The sequence below is a fragment of the Capra hircus genome, chromosome 25 (assembly GCF_001704415.2).
Source record: "Capra hircus breed San Clemente chromosome 25, ASM170441v1, whole genome shotgun sequence".
Taxonomy (NCBI): Eukaryota; Metazoa; Chordata; class Mammalia; order Artiodactyla; family Bovidae; genus Capra; species Capra hircus.
In genome coordinates this window covers 22,726,434-22,743,793 of record NC_030832.1, presented here as the reverse complement: position 1 = coordinate 22,743,793, position 17,360 = coordinate 22,726,434, and the positions used below count along the sequence as shown (strand labels likewise).

The following is a 17,360-nucleotide window of genomic DNA, read 5'->3' as shown; positions in this document are numbered from 1 at the left end:
ACGCAAATGATACACTCTAAAGGCAGAAACCTCTGTCCATAATTCATCAGGCACTCTATCAGATCTAGTCCCTTAAATCTATTTCTCACTTCCACTGTATAATCATAAGGGATTTGATTAAGGTCATACCTGAATGATCTAGTGGTTTTCCCCACTTTCTTCAATTTAAGTCTGAATTTGTCAACAAGGAGTTCACAATCTGAGCCACAGTCAGCTCCCGGTCTTGTTTTTGCTGACTGCATAGAGCTTCTCCATCTTTGGTTGCAAAGAATATAATCAATCTGATTTCGCTGTTGACCATCTGGTAATGTCCCTGTGTAGAGTCTTCTCTTGGGTTGTTGGAATAGGGTGTTTGCTATGACCAGTTCATTCTCTTGGCAAAACTCTATTAGCCTTTGCCCTGATTCATTCCATACGCCAAAGCCAAATTTGCCTGTTACTCCAGGCGTTTCTTGACTTCCTATTTTTGCATTCCAGTCACCCATAATGAAAAGGACATCTTTTGGGGGTGTTAGTTCTGAAAGGTCTTGTAAGTCTTCATAGAACTGAAAAGCCTCTTGATGAAAGTGAAAGAGGAGAGTGAAAAAGTTGGCTTAAAGCTCAACATTCAGAAAACGAAGATCATGGCATCTGGTCCCATCACTTCATGGGAAATAGATGGGGAAACAGTGGAAACAGTGTCAGATTTTATTTTGGGGGCTCCAAAGTCACTGCAGATGGTAATTGCAGCCATTAAATTAAAAGAAGCTTATTCCTTGGAAGGAAAGTTATGACCAACCTAGATAGCATATTCAAAAGCAGAGACATTACTTTGCCAACAAAGGTCCATCTAGTCAAGGCTATGGTTTTTCCAGTGGCCATGTATGGATGTGAGAGTTGGACTGTGAAGAAAGCTGACGACCAAAGAATTGATGCTTTTGAACTGTGGTGTTGGAGAAGACTCTTGAGAATCCCTTGGACTGCAAGGAGATACAACCAGTCCATTCTAAAGATCAGTCCTGGGTGTTCTTTGGAAGGACTGATGCTAAAGCTGAAACTCCAATACTTTGGCCACCTCACGCGAAGAGTTGACTCACTGGAAAAGACTCTGATGCTGGGAGGGATTGGGGGCAGGAGGAGAAGGGGAGGACAGAGGATGAGATGGCTGGATAGCATCACCGACTCAATGGACATGAGTTTGAGTGAACTCCGGGAGTTGGTGACAGACAGGGAGGCCTGGCATGCTGCAATTCATGGGGTCTCAAAGAGTTGGACATGACTGAGTGACTGAACTGAAAGGCAGAAAGTGAAAAGGAACTAAACAGCCTCTTGATGAGGGTGAAAGAGGAGAGTGAAAAAGCTGGCTTAAAACTCAACATTCAGAAAACTAAGCTCATAACATCCAGTCCCATCACTTCATGGCAAATCGATGGGGGAAAAGTGGAAACAGTGGCAGATTTTATTTTCTTGGCCTCCAACATCACTGCAGACAGTGACTGTAGCCACTAAATGAAAAGACGCTTGCTCCTTGGAAGAAAAGCTATGACAAATCTAGACAGCGTATTAAAAAGCAGAGACATCACTTTACCCACAAAGGTTCATATGGTCAAAGTTATGGTTTTTCCAGTAGTCTTGTACAGATGTGAGAGCTGGACCATAAAGAAGGCTGAGTGGCAAAGAATTGATGGTTTTGAACAGTGGTGCTGGATAAGACTCTTGAGAGTCCCATAGACACCAAGGAGATCAAGCCAGTCAATCTAAAGGAAATCAACCCTGAATATTCATTGGAAGGACTAATGAAATTGAAGCTCCAGTACTTTGGCCACCTGATGGGAAGAGCCAACTCATTGGAAAAGACCCTGATGCTGGGAAAGATCAAGGGCAGGAGGAGAAGGGGGCAACAGAGGATGAGATGGTTGGATGGCATCACCGACTCAATGGACATAAATTTGAGCAAAGACTGGGAGACAGTGAAGAACCGAAGTGCTGCAGTTCATGGGGTTGCAAAGAGTCAGACAGAATGTAGCAGCTGAAGAAGAACTGCAGCAGAATGAATTTGAAAGTCATGAGGATCAGCTTATGCCATTCTTTCAATGAGTACTCAGTCCCCTCTATACAGCAAACACTAAACCAGATAACATGGAGTCACAAAGAGGAATTGGCATCGCTCTTCCTCTTGAGAGCTTATGGTCTAGAAATTGACATGGAGACTCGGACTTGCAATCCAATTACACGTTAGGAGTGAGAAGAGTTGTAATACACATCCTCTGTCCCTCTCCTCGAGGGGGAAAGGGGCACGTAGGTGACAAGGCAGGAGACATACTGTCCCTTATTCAGCAACAGTAACATGACAAAGATCCCATGAACCCTGTGCTTCTCAGGTCTGCTACATCCTTCTACTTTTCTGTATATTCATTCTCTAATTTTTGAGAGTTTGATATTGAAGTTGCAACTAAAAATCTTAATTTACCTACTTAAAATATAATTGTAATATATATAGTGAAACTATGTGTAACTTTGTTCTGTATTTTCCAAGTCTCTTGTAAATGTGTTTTCATACTTTCATCATTTAAAAAAAGTAAGAAAGAGGAAAAAAAGAGAGAGAGATCATGAACTCTGCAGTCAAATGTACCTGATCTTAAATTTTGGCTCCACTTATGTACTATGTGACTCTGAGTAACATCTCTTGAAATCTGTTCCTCTGGAAAACAGGAAAGAGTAAGAGTTCCCTGGTGGCTCAGATGGTAAAGAATCCACCTGCAATGCAAGAGATCTCCCCCTGGGTCAGGAAGATCCCTTGGAGAAGGGAAGGGTTACCCATTCCAGTATTCTTGCCTGGGAAATCCCATGGACGGGAGCCTGGCGGGCTACAGTCCATGGGGTCACAGAGTCAGACACAACTCCTACCTGTATTCATTTCCTGAGGCTGCCATGAAAAATGACCACAATCTTGGTGACATGAAAAAAGAGCAGAAAGGCCTCCTCATCATTCTGGAGACCAGAAATCTGAAATCAGGGCATCATCCATCCACACTCCCGCCAAAGGCTGCTGGAAAAACCCTTCCTCACTTCTCGTAGCTCTTTTTGGTGACCCTGCTACTATCTGTGCCCCACAAGTCTGCCTCTATCCTTCTTCCATATACGCCTTCCCTGTGTCTCTGCGTCCTTTTCTGTCTCCTATTAAGTCACTCTCCTGGGAGTTAGGGCCCATTCGGATCCAGTATGCTACCTTTCTTTGTGTCTGCAAAGCCCTTATTTTCAAATAAGGTCACTTTTTTTTTTTTAATCTTGTGGCTGCACCACATGGCATATGGGATCTTATTCCTCCCCCAGGGATCAAACCTGTGCCCACTGCAGTGGAAGCGCAGTCTTAACCACTGGACCACCAGGAAAGTCCTAAGTAAGGTCACATTCTGAGGTTCCAAGTGAACATGAATTTTGAGGGAACACTCTTCAACCCACATACCTCACAGAATTATTGTTGTGAGGAGTAAATGAAATAATACATGGAACGCATTCTGCACAGTGCCGAGCACACAGTAAACATTCAATAAATGTTAGCTGTACACATGTATGTGTGTGTGAGTCTGTGGATATATATACATGTATATACAACTATTTTGTTGCTTTTTAATGTGTATGTATTCATTTTTGGCTGCACTGGGTCTTTGCTGCTGTGCACGGGCTTTCTCTAGTCATGGTGAATGGGCTTCTTGTTGCTTCTGGTTTTATCAAACTATTTCCTCCCATCCCCCTTTTTTTAATGGTGATTGTAGCAAGCTTTTCCTGAACATTTACTGTATGCAAGGTGCCCTGGTAAGTCCTTCTCATGCGTTAACTCATTTGACCCTCACAGTATGCCTGTTGCTAAGGAAACTGAGGCTCAGAAAGTTTAAATAAATTACCCAGGCAGGGTCACATGGCTAAGAAGTGTGGGGAAACTGGGATTCGAACCCAGGTTCAGCCGACTCCGGGGTCCTAGTTCTTAAGTGAAGTCGGTCCATCAAGCGTCATGCTGGGTCTTGAATTTGCCTTCATCAAGTCCTTTGCCTTCCCTCTCTTCACTTGGATGTTTTGAGCACATCTTTCGCCATCCCTTCCTATCGCACCCTCCTCCTTTGATCTGCTAGATACATTACAAGTTCTTACTGGACGTTCTTCCAGCAAAGACTCCTCCTTTCCTGACTAACCCTAATGGCTCTTCCTCATCATGTGACGTTTCTGTTCTATTATTGCACAGTTCCCCTACTCAGTGGTAAAGAATATGCCTGCCAGTGCAGGAGACGTGGCTTCAATCGCTGGGTCAGGGAGATGGCCCGCAGAAGGAAATGGCAAAGCACTCCACTATTCTTGCCTGGGAAATCCATGAACAGAGGAGCCTGGCGGGCTACAGTCCCAGATGTGACTTAGTGACTAAATAACAATAAACAGTCCTTTGTTCTTAACGCCAAGAGTTAATGTTTAAGTGTAACTGTATGTCTTTAGATTACACAGTGTAAGAGCCCAGCCTCTGGAGCCAGACCACTGGGGTTTGAACCTCAGCTCTGCCACTTCCTGAGTGACCTTGAGTAAGTCATTTGACTTCTCTGGGCCTCACTTTCCTCATATGCAACATGAAAAATAATAATATAATAATAACAATAATATGTACCTGTACAGTTGTTGTGAAAATGCAATAAATTACTGCATGTTTAGAACACAAAGCAGATCCTGGCATGCAGGAAGTGCTTGATAAGCGTTAGCAGCTTTTTTTTTATTTTAATGTGAATGACTTTTCAAGTCTTTATTGAATTTGTTACAATATTTCTTCTGTTTTGTGTTTTGGTTTTTTGGCCAGGAGACCTGTGGGATCTTGGTTCCTTCCCCAGCCAGGGGTCGAACCCACACCCTCCTGCATTGGAAAGTGAAGTCCTAACTAGTGGATCGCCAGAGAAGTCCCACTAGCTATTTTTATAATCACTTTCACATGTTTTTTTTAATTTTTTGGCTGTGCTGGGCCTTCGTTGCTGTGTGCAGCCTTTCTCTAGTTGCAGTGAGCGGGGGCTTCTCATTGGGGTCGTGTCTCTTGTTGTGGAGAACGGGCTCTGTGCGAGCGGGCTCTGTAGTTGTGCACAGGCTTAGTTGCTCTGCAGGATGTGGGATCTTCCTAGACCAGAGATCGAACCCCTGTTCCATGCTTTGGCACGCAGATTCTTTTTTTTTTTTTTATCTTTTGTTCTCTTTCTTTTAAAAAAATTATTTATTTTTAATCAAAGGATAATAATTGCTTTATAATATTGTGTTGGTCTCTGCCATACATCAACATGAATCCGCCATAAGTATACATATGTCCCCTCCCTCTTGAAACTCCTTCTCACCTCTCTTCCCATCCCACCCCTCTAGGTTGTTACAGAGGCCTCCCCCTGCCAGGTTTTTACAGACCCAGCCCTGGTTTGAGTTCCCTGAGTCATACAGCAAGTTCCCATTAGCTCTCTATTTTGTATAGATCCTCATAGAGAAGACACACACTCTACTTGTAAGGTATGAAGTTTGGAATGTGTCGTTTTATTCTTTTTTATCTTTAGTTCTTCTTTATACTCATCTTTCATCAAATACCTCTGTCTCCCTAGACTTGTGCTATGACACACTACATATTTCCTTGGGAAATCCTTGCAGCTCTGAGCCTCCCCCATATCCACCCTCATCCTCAGCTAAAGTGCCATGAGTGGGTAGATTCATGTCCTGGACAGCCCTGGGAACTAAACCAGACCCTCGAGTCTGCAACGGGCTTTTCCGCAGGGTCTTGAGGTCTGTGATCTGGAACAAATTTTGAGTCCAAACAGGACTCTAGAATGGACTTAGCTCCAGACTGAGTTCCCGTGGGTCTGGCCCAGCCTGGACTTTTGCTTCCTCCCTAGCAGTGTCCATTTCTGAAAGGAAAGGCCAGCCAGTGGGCACACAGAAGGAAATATTGGACTATTTATTGAAAATCTGGACTGACAGCTCAGGCAGCAGGGAAACAGACCACAGAAGGCCCTTTTGTAACAGAGAAATCAGGGAACAAGAGGAGAAAGGGGATGAGGGGAATGACCAGAGGCACACTGACAGTCACCTCTTCTGCTCCTGGGACCTTCCCTGGCAGAAGCGCTTCTGTTGTGCTGTTCCTACCTCCCTCTAGGTGGCGCTGGCGACACATTCCCTAGGCTGAAGTGTCTGATGAGCACAAAGGAATGCGAAGGACCTAGCACCTCTGAGAAGCCAGGCCCAAGTCAGGGGAAGCATGTCAGTCACTTCTTGGAGGCTCTGCCCCGGCAGGAAATTCAGAGGTGTCTGGTCTGTGGTCCAGGATGGGTCCACCGAGGGTTCCTAGGGCAGCAGGAATTCCACCATCTCAGCCTCACCGTCCCTTTAGGATTAGACGAATTTTCGCATCTCCAATGAAGAACCTACAAAAAAAGGTGGCTCAGTGAGGTCTCCAAGTCTCTGGAAGAGACTTAGTCCTTCATCACATGTCTCCAGGTCCAGAAGAGATGCCTTCCTGGGCCTTTCCAGCCTCAATACCCAGATCTCCTGGGGCAGAGGGAGAAATTCTCTCCTGTTGCGTTTCCAACCCCTTTTCCTGAAGATCCTCATCTGTACCATTTTGAAAACATCAGAGAATGATTCCTGATGCTTTTCACTAAGCCATAGGCCAAGCCAGGACTGCAGATGGGCAGCAATGCAAGCAGTCTAGATCAGTCCAGCCCAGGGCCTGTCCCTGCCCAGACAGCGGGCTCTGTACCAACTCACATCCCTGCACAACTTGAAACAGAAAGGGCAGGACCCTACAGATCCTTGAGGCTCACAGATGACAGCTGGAGGAGAAGCAGTCAAGCAGATATTATCCTCCTGATAATAACATCAACTTTATCCATTGCACACAGTCAGGGAGCACCGCTTACAATGTGTCTTATATGAATGGCATCTCCTGACATGCATGCTCTTGGGGGCACCATTGACATGATTTTCTATGTGGATAGGGTTCCCTGAGTTGTATGACACCCCTGTGGGGAGCTATTCCTCCCCTACTCTCAGTCAATACAGTGTTCAGGAGGGGCTGACCTCACCCTAACTCCAGGATTAGGCTCATGCTCAGACATAGTCAATAAGAGAGCTGGCCCCAGGGCTACAGAGACCAATTCAGAGGTAGACATGGCTCACACTGGGCCAGTTCAACCCAGAGAACAGCAGATCCAAGACTTTCGTAAGAGCTGTTGTTCCTCTGGTCTTAGTTATGGAGCTGCTAGGATGGAAGCCTGGAATGCCTGGTGGGCATCTTTGTCTCCATTGGAGAGGCTTTGCCTTAGCATAAAGCCTACCCAGAGGACAGTAGAGCCTGTGAGAAGGACCCAACCCTACAGACATTGTGTGAGCTCCCACCAAAGTCAGGGCTACCTGTAAACTTTTCAGTTATGCCAGCCAATGAGCTTCCTTTTATGACAAAAGCTATGTTCAAATGGATTTCCATCACTTGAAGCCAAAGGTCCCAGAGTCATAAACTTTGCCTCTTCTCTGCTCTCAACCCAAGCGAGACCCTAGCCTCCTACCCCTTGATGCCCTGGGAACTATCCCCATGCCCTAGATGGGCCATGACCCCGTGTCACATTCCTACCTGATGAGCACTCCTACAAGCAGGCTGGCCAGGAGGGGCCCCAGCCAGTAGATCCAGTGGTAGTCCCAGTGGTTGGCCACCATGGCAGGTCCAAAGGCCCGGGCAGGATTCATGCACGCTCCAGACACAGCACCCCTGCCAACACCCAACCACACTTGTCAGCAGAATGCCAGCCAAGGAGCCCCGACCCACCCTGGTTCATTTCCCCTGTGTGGGTCTAGATCACACACTACCCAGAAACCCTCTCTACACCATGATAGCATGGGCATCCGGAAGTTCCCCAAGAAGACACAGGTAAAGAGACTTCTAACACGAGGAAGTGAAAGGCTTGACTCCTCCCTGGGGTCCTCCCTAAGGTCTGCCACTACCCCGACACCCTTCTGGAAGAATGGCCAGCAAGCAGTGCCGGCTCAGTGACGGCAGGAAGGAAAATGGACCTACGCCTTCTCCAGAGTTGACAAAGTCAGGCAGCTCTTAACTGTATGAACTTCGGGGTCAAGTGAATCTAGATTTAGAACTCTAGAGATTTCTAGGGGTGACATTTGTTTCACCTCTCTGTGTTTCAGTTGAGGTGAACGTACATACCTCATAGGTTGTTATCAGGGATGAATGAGACCACACATACAGAGCCCGTGTTTCTCATATAATTCATTGCAAGTGTTAACTCTAACCCAGCTGACCTGGTTGAGGTCTTCATTGTGCTGCAAGCTTGGGGCCCAGCATCTCCCACAGGGGGGTTGTTCCCCAGGAGCACCTCTCTAGTCCGGGTGTCTGTACCCTAGCCCCATTGACTCAAGCTGGGGTCCTCACTCAGGCCTCACCCCCCAAGGACGCCACCTGTGGCCAGTGGTCAAAGCCAGATGAATGAGTCAATCAGTTTGTAAGTGAACCAAGAGCCACTAGGGGGCAGCAAAGCCCTGCTACCGCTCTACACACCTATTTTCCTCAGGCGCCACCTCCCAGAAGATGACAAGATCAGAGGGCAGACCTAGGAAAGGCTACACCTGGTTAGGAGCTGGCCTTCAGGAAGGAGTTCCCTCATCCCCCATTTAGCAGGGGCTCTTGTCCCAGATCTTTCACTTAATTTGCCACTGCCCAGTGACCTTTGATGCTTCCTGGTGGCTCAGATGGTAAAGAATCTGCCTGCAATCCAGGAGACCTGGGTTCCATCCCTGGGTTGGGAAGATCCCCTGGAAAAAGGAATGGCAACCCATTCCAGTATTCTGGCCTAGAGAATTCCATGGACAGAGGAGCCTGGTGGACTACAGTCCATAGGATCGCAAAGAGTCAGACACAACTTCATGGCTAACACACACAATGACTTTAATGAGGGGCTTCCCTGGTGGTTCAGTGGTAAAGAATCCACCTGCCCACACAGGAGACGCCGGTTAGATCCCTGGGTTGGGAAGATCCCCTGGAGAAGGAAATGTCAACCCACTCCAGTATTATTGCCTGGAGAATTCCATGGACAGAGGAGCCTGACAGGCTATAGTCCCTGAGGTGGCAAAGAGTCCAACATTACTGAGCAACTAAACAACAGTGACTTTAAATAAGTCACCTGTGTCCTCTCTGAGCCTGTTTCCTCAGGTATGCTGCTGCTGCTAAGTCGCTTCAGTCGTGTCCAATTCTGTGCGACCCCAGAGACGACAGCCCACCAGGCTTCCCCGTCCCTGGGATTCTCCAGGCAAGAACACTGGAGTGGGTTGCCATTTCCTTCTCCAGTGCGTGAAAGTGAAGTCGCTCAGTCATGTCCAACTCTTCGAGACCCCATGGACTGCAGCCTACCATGCTCCTCTACCTGGGGGATTTCCCAGGCAAGAGTTTGGAGTGGGGTGCCATTGCTTACTCCAGACCTCATGTATAAATGGGGAGAAATAACCCTTTGTCTCCTTAATGCCTTCTCAAGCCTACTGAAAGGCTCTTGATAAACAAGACAATGGGTGTAAAAGCTCTTTGTAAGTCTGAAGCTAAAATCTGGCTGCCTGCTGGCCAGATAAACACAGTCTACAGAAATGATTTCTTGATACTACAAAATTAGGAAATGCACATAAAAATCCAGTCTTCTGACTTCTCTGGAATGAAATTAAAAAGGTCACCCCAAGCCCATATTCCCACACATTGATAACTTATCAGAGGTGCATGGTGGGGGCCTCCTAAGACTCCGTAATCCCCACCACTCCCTGTCTGCCTCCTATGGCCCACTTCCCGGGTTAAACTGTCTGCATGGCTTCTATTCGCTACCGAGCCTGTGACCTTCAGGGAGGCTCTGCAGGCCTGCGCTCCTCCAGGACTGAGCCTTGGCCCAGGGCTGAGCACTGAAGTCCCACTGCCAAGCAGCACTCACCCTGCCAGGATGTCCACGGTGACAGAGAAGCCGATGCAGAATGGGGCCAGAGGACCTAGCGTCTTCTGGTTGATGGCGCCCATGCACACGGTCAGGGCCAGCAGTGTCGTCAGGATGATCTCCGCTACCACTGCCCCAGCCACCTGCTCCGACTCCTGGACTGTCACAAAGGCCGCCCCGGTCGCATTCCAGAACCTCTCCTCTGGACTCACCACCTGTGGAGAGCAGTGGTTAGCCCCACAGTGGGGGTGGAGAGACAGCTGGGAACTGGGTTGGTCCAGGGGTAGGGGGTTCACACGCTTTAAAGCCAGGGAAGGGTCCTGTTCAATGTGCAGCCAGACATATCTGGAACCACATCCCAGCTCCACCAGTTCCTACCGTGTGGCTTCACCTGAGCTACTGGACTTCCCTGAGCCTCATTTTGCTCATTTGTAAAAGGGGGATAACCTAGTGGTGGCCCCAGGTGTTGTGAACCAGAAGCATATGAAACTTAGATGACCTTTTTTTGAAAAGAATACGGAAATACCTTATTTTTACAAATTTTGCAAACACATACGTACACTCAGGAGAACACATTGCCAGCCCCCTAAAAGACCTCTTTGAAGGGATGAGAAGGGCCATGGAACTTAAGCTCACTGGCTTCCCAGGAAGTCGGCCTCTGGGTCATCACGACCCCTGGGAGGGCAAACAAGCTTCTGGACCCAGAACTCAAATCTGGGCCCTGCTGCACCTCAGCTCATCTGAACTTGGGCAAGTCACTGCCTTCTCTGCCCCTCGGTGTCCCCCTCTGCAAAGTGGGGGTGCTGATCATAACAGTTCCTGGCCCAGGTGGTGGGTGCTCTCTAAGGACGGCTGCTGGCTTCTGGTCAAGTTGGAGATTAAATGAGAGGATTCTATCAGGTGCTGGGTGGGGGGGTGGGGGGGGGTGCTGGGGCAGAGAGGAACACTCAGCGAGCTCACTGCTGCCCTGCACTGGTCTCCATCATGTCGGATGAGTCTGCAAGTGGCTCGGCCTGAGGGAGAGTCCAGGCATTGCTTTCCGTGGGGAATCGGAGCAGTCCCCACTCTAAACAGACAGGGCAGCAGGGTGTCAAATGGGGCGTGAGGTTGCCAGGGCCGGGAAGATAGCAAAATGAGGACCAAGACCCAAGTCTGCAGTGGGCAGCGCTTAGAGCCACAGTCCAAACCCTAGCCAGGCTAATAGGCACCCCCTTCACTCCTACCCACCCCAAATTCCCCCACCCCACCACAAGCCAAGCAAAGCCTTCATGTTGAAGGACTCCTAGTTAAAACATAAGAAGAGCAGGAAAGAGAAGAAGGAAAAAAGAAAGTCAGGTGCGCAAAGAGAGAGAAAGAAGTCCATGCATGGAGTTCAGTGTATAACCATAGAAATTTTGTGGCTGAGAGGAAGAGCTAGCCTTTCTGTTGGAATGGGAGATTTCCAGTAAATAAAGTGTTAATTCCCATCAAAGGTAGAGTAACTCAGTTTAAAGGCAGGCAAACTAGAGAACACACAGAGAAGTTAGTTCAGGAGTTTCTCAAGGAGAAGAACCATATGCACCCCTAATCCTCAGCTGGTGCTTAGTGAGATGTTTGTAGAAGAAATGAACAAGTGGATGAATTTTAAAAATCAGCATCATCTAAAGCCACAAATGGACTCAGGAAGAGAAACTTCCAGTTCTGAATTCTGATTCCTGGTCTGTCCAGGGAGGGCTGTATCCAGACATGGACAGAACAGGGTGGGTTTAGAAACAGTGTTCCCTTCCGGGTAGAAATTCTGTGGGCTTCCCCGGTGGCTCAGATGGTAAAGAATCTGCCTGTCAATGCAGGAGACCCAGGTTTGATCCCTGGGTCAGGAAGATCCCCCGGAGAAGGAAATGGCAACCCACTCTAGTATTCTGGCCTGGAAAATTCCATGGACAGAAGAGCCTGGTGGGCTACAGTCCATGGGGTCATGAGAGTCAGACACAACTAAGCAACTAACAAGTTTACTTTCAGTCCCATTGGAGGCAACAGGAAAATAATCAGACAGTCCCCACTCCCTACCCCTCCACACCCCAGCAGCCCTGGCAGAGCCAAAGCCCCCAGCCCAGCATCCTGGGGGATCACCAACCTTAGCCAAAGCGGCCCCGATCAGCCCCCCGCACAGCTGGGAGATCCAGTAGGGAAACAGCATCGTCAGCTTGAGGCCTCCGACCAGCATGGCTGCCAGGGACACCGCAGGGTTGAAGTGTCCACCGCTGTCGCCCAAAAAAAGCAGAAGGAGTCATGAGGCCAAGGCTTAGAGTCTGGGTCCCCACAGCACCCTGGGTGGCCCTGCAGGGCCAACATCAGTCAAGAGCAGCCCAAGCAGAAAACAGGCGCCAGATCATCCCCACTTTCCCTGAGGTGCAGGGTGGTGGAGGGAAGGTAATGAGGGGGGAGGGTAGAAAGGGAAGGCAGCCCCATTCCTGTCCTACCCCCAGACCCAGGATGGCCCAGAGGAAGAACGTGGTGGAAAAGCATCTCTCAACTCCTTCTCGACCCCTGCAGAGCTGTGTCCAGCCCTTCAGAGCTGTGGCCACAGAGCACAGCGAGACCCCAGGCTTCAAATGCATAGGCCAGGAGAGGTATCCCGGCCTCCCCGTAAAAGTAACCAGGCCCTGAACAATAGCCCCTGACTGGCTGAACTGCTCAACCAATAAAAATCCTAGTTTGGGTCTGAAAGTGTGACTAGCGTTGTGTGTAAAACTTGAGGTTAAAGGTTCCTGGAAATGGCATTGGTAAATGGGAGTGAGGTTAGACGTTCATGATTATATTGGGGGTTGGGATCTGGGGTTTGGAATGTGCAGGGAGGTTAAACAAAATCGAACCTAGGTCAAAGGGCTGGTTCAAGTTGGCTCCGTGGGGCAGTTCCGTTGGTCCTGGGTAAAGAGCCTTTCTCTTGAGCAAGCTGCTCAACCCATCTGAGTCCCAGGGCCGGGAGGCCCCTGAATACCCTGCTACACCCACTGGCATCCTGTCCAGCCCCACACAGATAGAAGAGCTGTCCTGAAAGGCTGACTCAACAAGCCCTCAGGAGCATGGGATGGACACTCCCAATAAGAGGGACAGTGACCCCAAGACCCCCCATGTCTCCCCAGCTGTTCAGAGCCCACTAATGGGTCTGCCCACTCAGTGGGCACAGGGCACTGAGCTGAGACTGGACAGAGGACCCTGGCTCTGGACACAAGACTTGGCCCAACATGCCGACATTTCAGGACCAGCTGCCCCAAGTTGTTTGGCCAAGCTCTGTGCACACGCCCTTGGGGAGCTTCCTGCAGGGTCAGGAAGCACTAGCTGATCTCAGACTCAGTCGATGGAGAGGGGCCTCAATTCGGGTCTATGACCAAGCTTAGCCTGGGCTCTGCCAAAGCAGAGAGGTGGGGGTTAGGGGCAGCCTCCCGCCAGAGACTGCAGTGTTAGAAGCCTGTCTGCCATCAGCCCCTCCACCAAATCACCCAGTCCAAAAGGCGTGAAAAACTCATTCAGAGCATGGCTCAACCAGGAGAGGGCTGGAACACCACACATGTTCAAGAAACTCACTTCACACTCATTAACAATAAAACGATCATCCATTGTTTACTCACTAAAGGCTTATTGAACACCTACTCAGCGCTAAGTGCTGTGCTGGGTGCTCCAACAACCTCAAAGTCGGTGCCTGGTTCGTGGCAGGTACCCAGTAAATACTTGTTGACAAAAAACAGATGGTTGGATGAAAGGATGGCATTTCAGACAGGCAGTCTCCTGCGGCGCAAAGCAATGTCCTCCCTGGCCAGCTGGCCTGGGTTCAAACCCCAGCTTAGCCATGGAAGAGCTGTGTGACCATGGGCAAGTGATAAAACCTCTCTGTGCCTTAGTGATCCCTATCTCATAAACTCTGTTGCAAAAATAATTAATACATGTTCCTATAGAGTAGTGGCAGATAGCTGGTATTCAACAAATATTAGCTATTTTTATCATCTCCCTTTTATTCCACCTAACATAGGTTCAGTTACTTGCCCTGGTCACCCAGCTAAGCAATGAAGAGAAATGTAACAGTTCTCTTTCCATTCTGTTTTTCTGAGAAACAGTATTTTAATTTCCTTACTCAGATCATTTTTCTGTGAGAGATTAAATACAAATGAACCAGATTCTAGATCTCCCTGCCAGACACCCCATCCATTGGGCTGTTTCTCCTGGGAGTCCACGACCTCCCGGTGGAGCCTCCATTCAGGGAAGGGCTATGCAAGGGGAGCCCCTTGGCCCTCCCTACCCCCCTGGTGGGTTCTTCTGTGAAGCATTGCCTTCCCCTAGGTTGGAGCAAAACCCTGTCCTAATGGTAACAGTGGGCTTTCCAGGTAGCTCAGTGGTAGATAATCCACCTGCCAATGCAGGAGACATGGGTTTGATCCCTGGATTAGGAAGATCCTCTGGAGAAGGAAATGGAAACCCACTCCAGTATTCTTGCCTGGGAAATCCTGGGGATAGAGGAACCTGGCAGGCAACAGTCCATGGGGTTGCAAAGAGTTGGGCACAACTTAGCCACTAAACAACAATAACAAAGGTAACAGTAACACAGCAAGCAACAGTGATTGGGTGCTTTCTATGGACTAAGCACTTCACAATATTTCATTCTCTCACCTCCACCAGGAGGTGCTGGGTTAGGCAACAGACAGCTTGGGTTTGCCTCCTGGCTCTGCCCTGGGTCCTTGGACGAGTTACCTGACCTATCCCCTTCACAGTGAAAAAATGGGATTAATAATAGTACCAATTGCACAGGGGTGTAAGGATTACATGAATTGCTATACCTAAAGTGCTTGGAATAGTTCATGGTAAGCATGAGCACTATACCTGCACTGGCTTGAGAAATAAGATTTAGAAAATACTGTTCCCATTTCATAGGCAGGTGAGCAGTTGGGTTTGGAGAGTGACTTAACCAAAGTCGCAGAGCTCTTGGACTGAAGAGCCAGGATTCTAACCCAGGCAGTCTGACCCCTCAGCCCACATTCTTATCCACACTGTTCTCAGGATCCTGGGTGTGTGCCCCGGGGTGCCTGCCCACCACGCCACTCCACGCCCCCGGCTCCCCCCAGCTGGCACCAGGCTGAGTGCCCAGAGCTGTTCCCACCTGATATTCCCCAGCGTAGCAATGACCAGCCCCAGGGCCAGCCCGTGGGCCAGCGCCGGCTGCAGCCGCCCGGTGTCCGGCCCGTTCTCAATGACCGACAGGCAGCCGATGAAGATGAACAGAGCAGAGCCCAGCAGTTCCACCAGGCAGGGCTGCACCAACCGCTCGTACCAGCACCCATGCCACCGGCCCCTGTTGCTGGGCTCCTTCACCTTGACGCTGCCCGACTCCAGGTCACACATGGGTGCAGCTGCCTGCGGAGATGGGCAAGAGAGAGAGGGAGCCAGATGAGAGAAGAGCCCAGAAGGAAGCCCCCAGCAGCTCCACCTTTAGTGAATCCTCAGCCACCCGCCTGGAGGGCCAGGCTGCAGAGGAAGAGGCCAGGAGTGGACGCACCTCTGTAAACATTGGGGCGGAGGTAACTCTCGGCGGGACTCTGTCCTGCCCTGGCTGGGAAACCCACACCTGCTGTCCCGGACAGGACACTCTTATCTCCAGGACCCGGGCTGCCAGCCCACTAACAGGCTCTGCCCCTTTTAAAGGGCTCCAGACGCTCCCGAGGGTGCCGAGAAAGCAATAAAGACCAGTGGGAGGTGGCCCTGATGTCATGGAGAGTAAGCCTTTTTTAAAAAAAAATCTCAGCTGGGCAGGGCAGGGGGGTGGTCAAGGATTGCTGAGCTTTCTACCAACAAAGGGAAAAGGCGTTGTCTTCACTGCTTCACCTGGAGAGGACTCTAGGTCTTTCCCAGCAGGAGATGGAGGGGTCCAGAGGGGACCTACATGCGTGAGTGAACACGGGAGGCTCCCACCAAATCGGGACCACACATGGGAAGTAAGGCTAAACTCAACTTCAGTGATTTTTTCCACCAATTTCCAAGGACATCTCGTATCTGAGGCCCTGACACCTCCGCTCACACTGACAGGCTGATGCAAGGCTGAGGGTGTAGATGGATGACCGTCCTGGGAGATTGCAGAGGCAGTGGTAAAGCCCACGGACTTTGGAAACAGGCTGCCTGGAGTTCAACCCCAGCTCCTCCATGAACTGCTGAGTAACCCTGGGCATTTGCTCACCCTCTGTGTACCTTAGTTTCCTCCCCTGTGTAACAGGATGATAGTGGTGGGGCCAATGAGATAGAGTTGTGTGGTTTAAATGAGTGAAGATCAGGGGACCTCCCTGGTGGTCCAGTGGTTAAGAATCCACCTTCCATCGCAGCAGAAGTGGATTCAATTCCTGGTCGAGGAACTAAGATCTTGCATGCCGCAGGGCAACTAAGCCTGCGGGCCCCTCCTACTGAGCTTATGCGCTGCTATAAAGACCCAGCATAGCCAAAAAAACATTTTTAATTAAAAAAAATAAATGAGTTAAGATCATAAAGTGTTGACACACAGATGTTTATGATAGACACAGGATAAGTGCAATACCAGTGCCAGCTGCTTTCGAATATGTATTTATGGGAATTGATATTTACTGAGAACTTTCTACATGCCAGGCACTTGGTTAAATACCTTATACGTATTATCTCATTTAAACCTCACAATAACCCTATGAAGTAGGTACTATTATTACAGCCGCTTGAACAGATGAGGAAGTGGAGATTCAGGAAGGTTAAGTTCCCCAGGATCACAGAGCTTTTGTGACAGCAGAACGCATGGGCTAAGTCACAAAAGGACAAATACTGTGTGATTTCACTTATATCAGGTACTGGAATAGACAAATTTACAGAGACAGAAAGTAGAGTGGTGGGCCTGGGAGGAGAGGAGAATGGGGAGTTATTTTTTAATGGATACAGAGTTTCAGATGGAGAAGGCAATGGCACCCCACTACAGCACTCTTGCCTGGAAAATGCTATGGACGGAGGAGCCTGGTAGGCTGCAGTCCATGGGGTCACGAAGAGTCGGACACGACTGAGTGAATTCCCTTTCACTTTTCACTTTCATACAAATGGCAACCCACTCCAGTGTTCTTGCCTGGAGAATCCCAGGGACGGGGGAGCCTGATGGGCTACCGTCTATGGGGTCGCAGAGTCGGACACGACTGAAGCGACTTAGCAGCAGAAGCAGCAGAGTTTCAGATGGGGAAGATGAAAAAGTTTTAGAGATGGATGGTTACACACCAATATGAATGTATTTAATGTCACTGAACTATATGCTTAAAATGGTAAATTTTGTGTTATACATATTTTATCACAGTTGGAAATAAAAACTTGTATGTTAAGCCACTACACTCACAATTTTTTTTAAATATTGTGGATTAAGCCTTTCTAAAGGGATGGCTGGAT

At 49.0% G+C, this 17,360-nt stretch overlaps 1 protein-coding gene across 1 annotated transcript; it reads right to left on the bottom strand.

The window, feature by feature from the left end:
- On the bottom strand, positions 5,496-15,586 carry AQP8 (aquaporin 8). Its single transcript, XM_018041074.1, has 6 exons — positions 15,478-15,586; positions 15,082-15,335; positions 12,067-12,193; positions 9,954-10,168; positions 7,610-7,744; positions 5,496-6,404 (listed from the first exon to the last, which is right to left on the bottom strand). Exons 1-6 carry the CDS (start codon positions 15,487-15,489, stop codon positions 6,356-6,358), a joined length of 792 nt encoding a protein of 263 aa, XP_017896563.1. The 5' UTR covers positions 15,490-15,586; the 3' UTR covers positions 5,496-6,355.

Excerpts from the sequence above, each read along its gene's own strand:
- AQP8 (XM_018041074.1), bottom strand. Across the intron at positions 10,169-12,066 it reads TCGGGGCCGCTTTGGCTAAG|GTGGTGAGTCCAGAGGAGAG; the intron begins GTTGGTGATCCC and ends TGCTCTCCACAG. Across the intron at positions 6,405-7,609 it reads CTTGTAGGAGTGCTCATCAG|GTTCTTCATTGGAGATGCGA; the intron begins GTAGGAATGTGA and ends CTTTTTTTGTAG.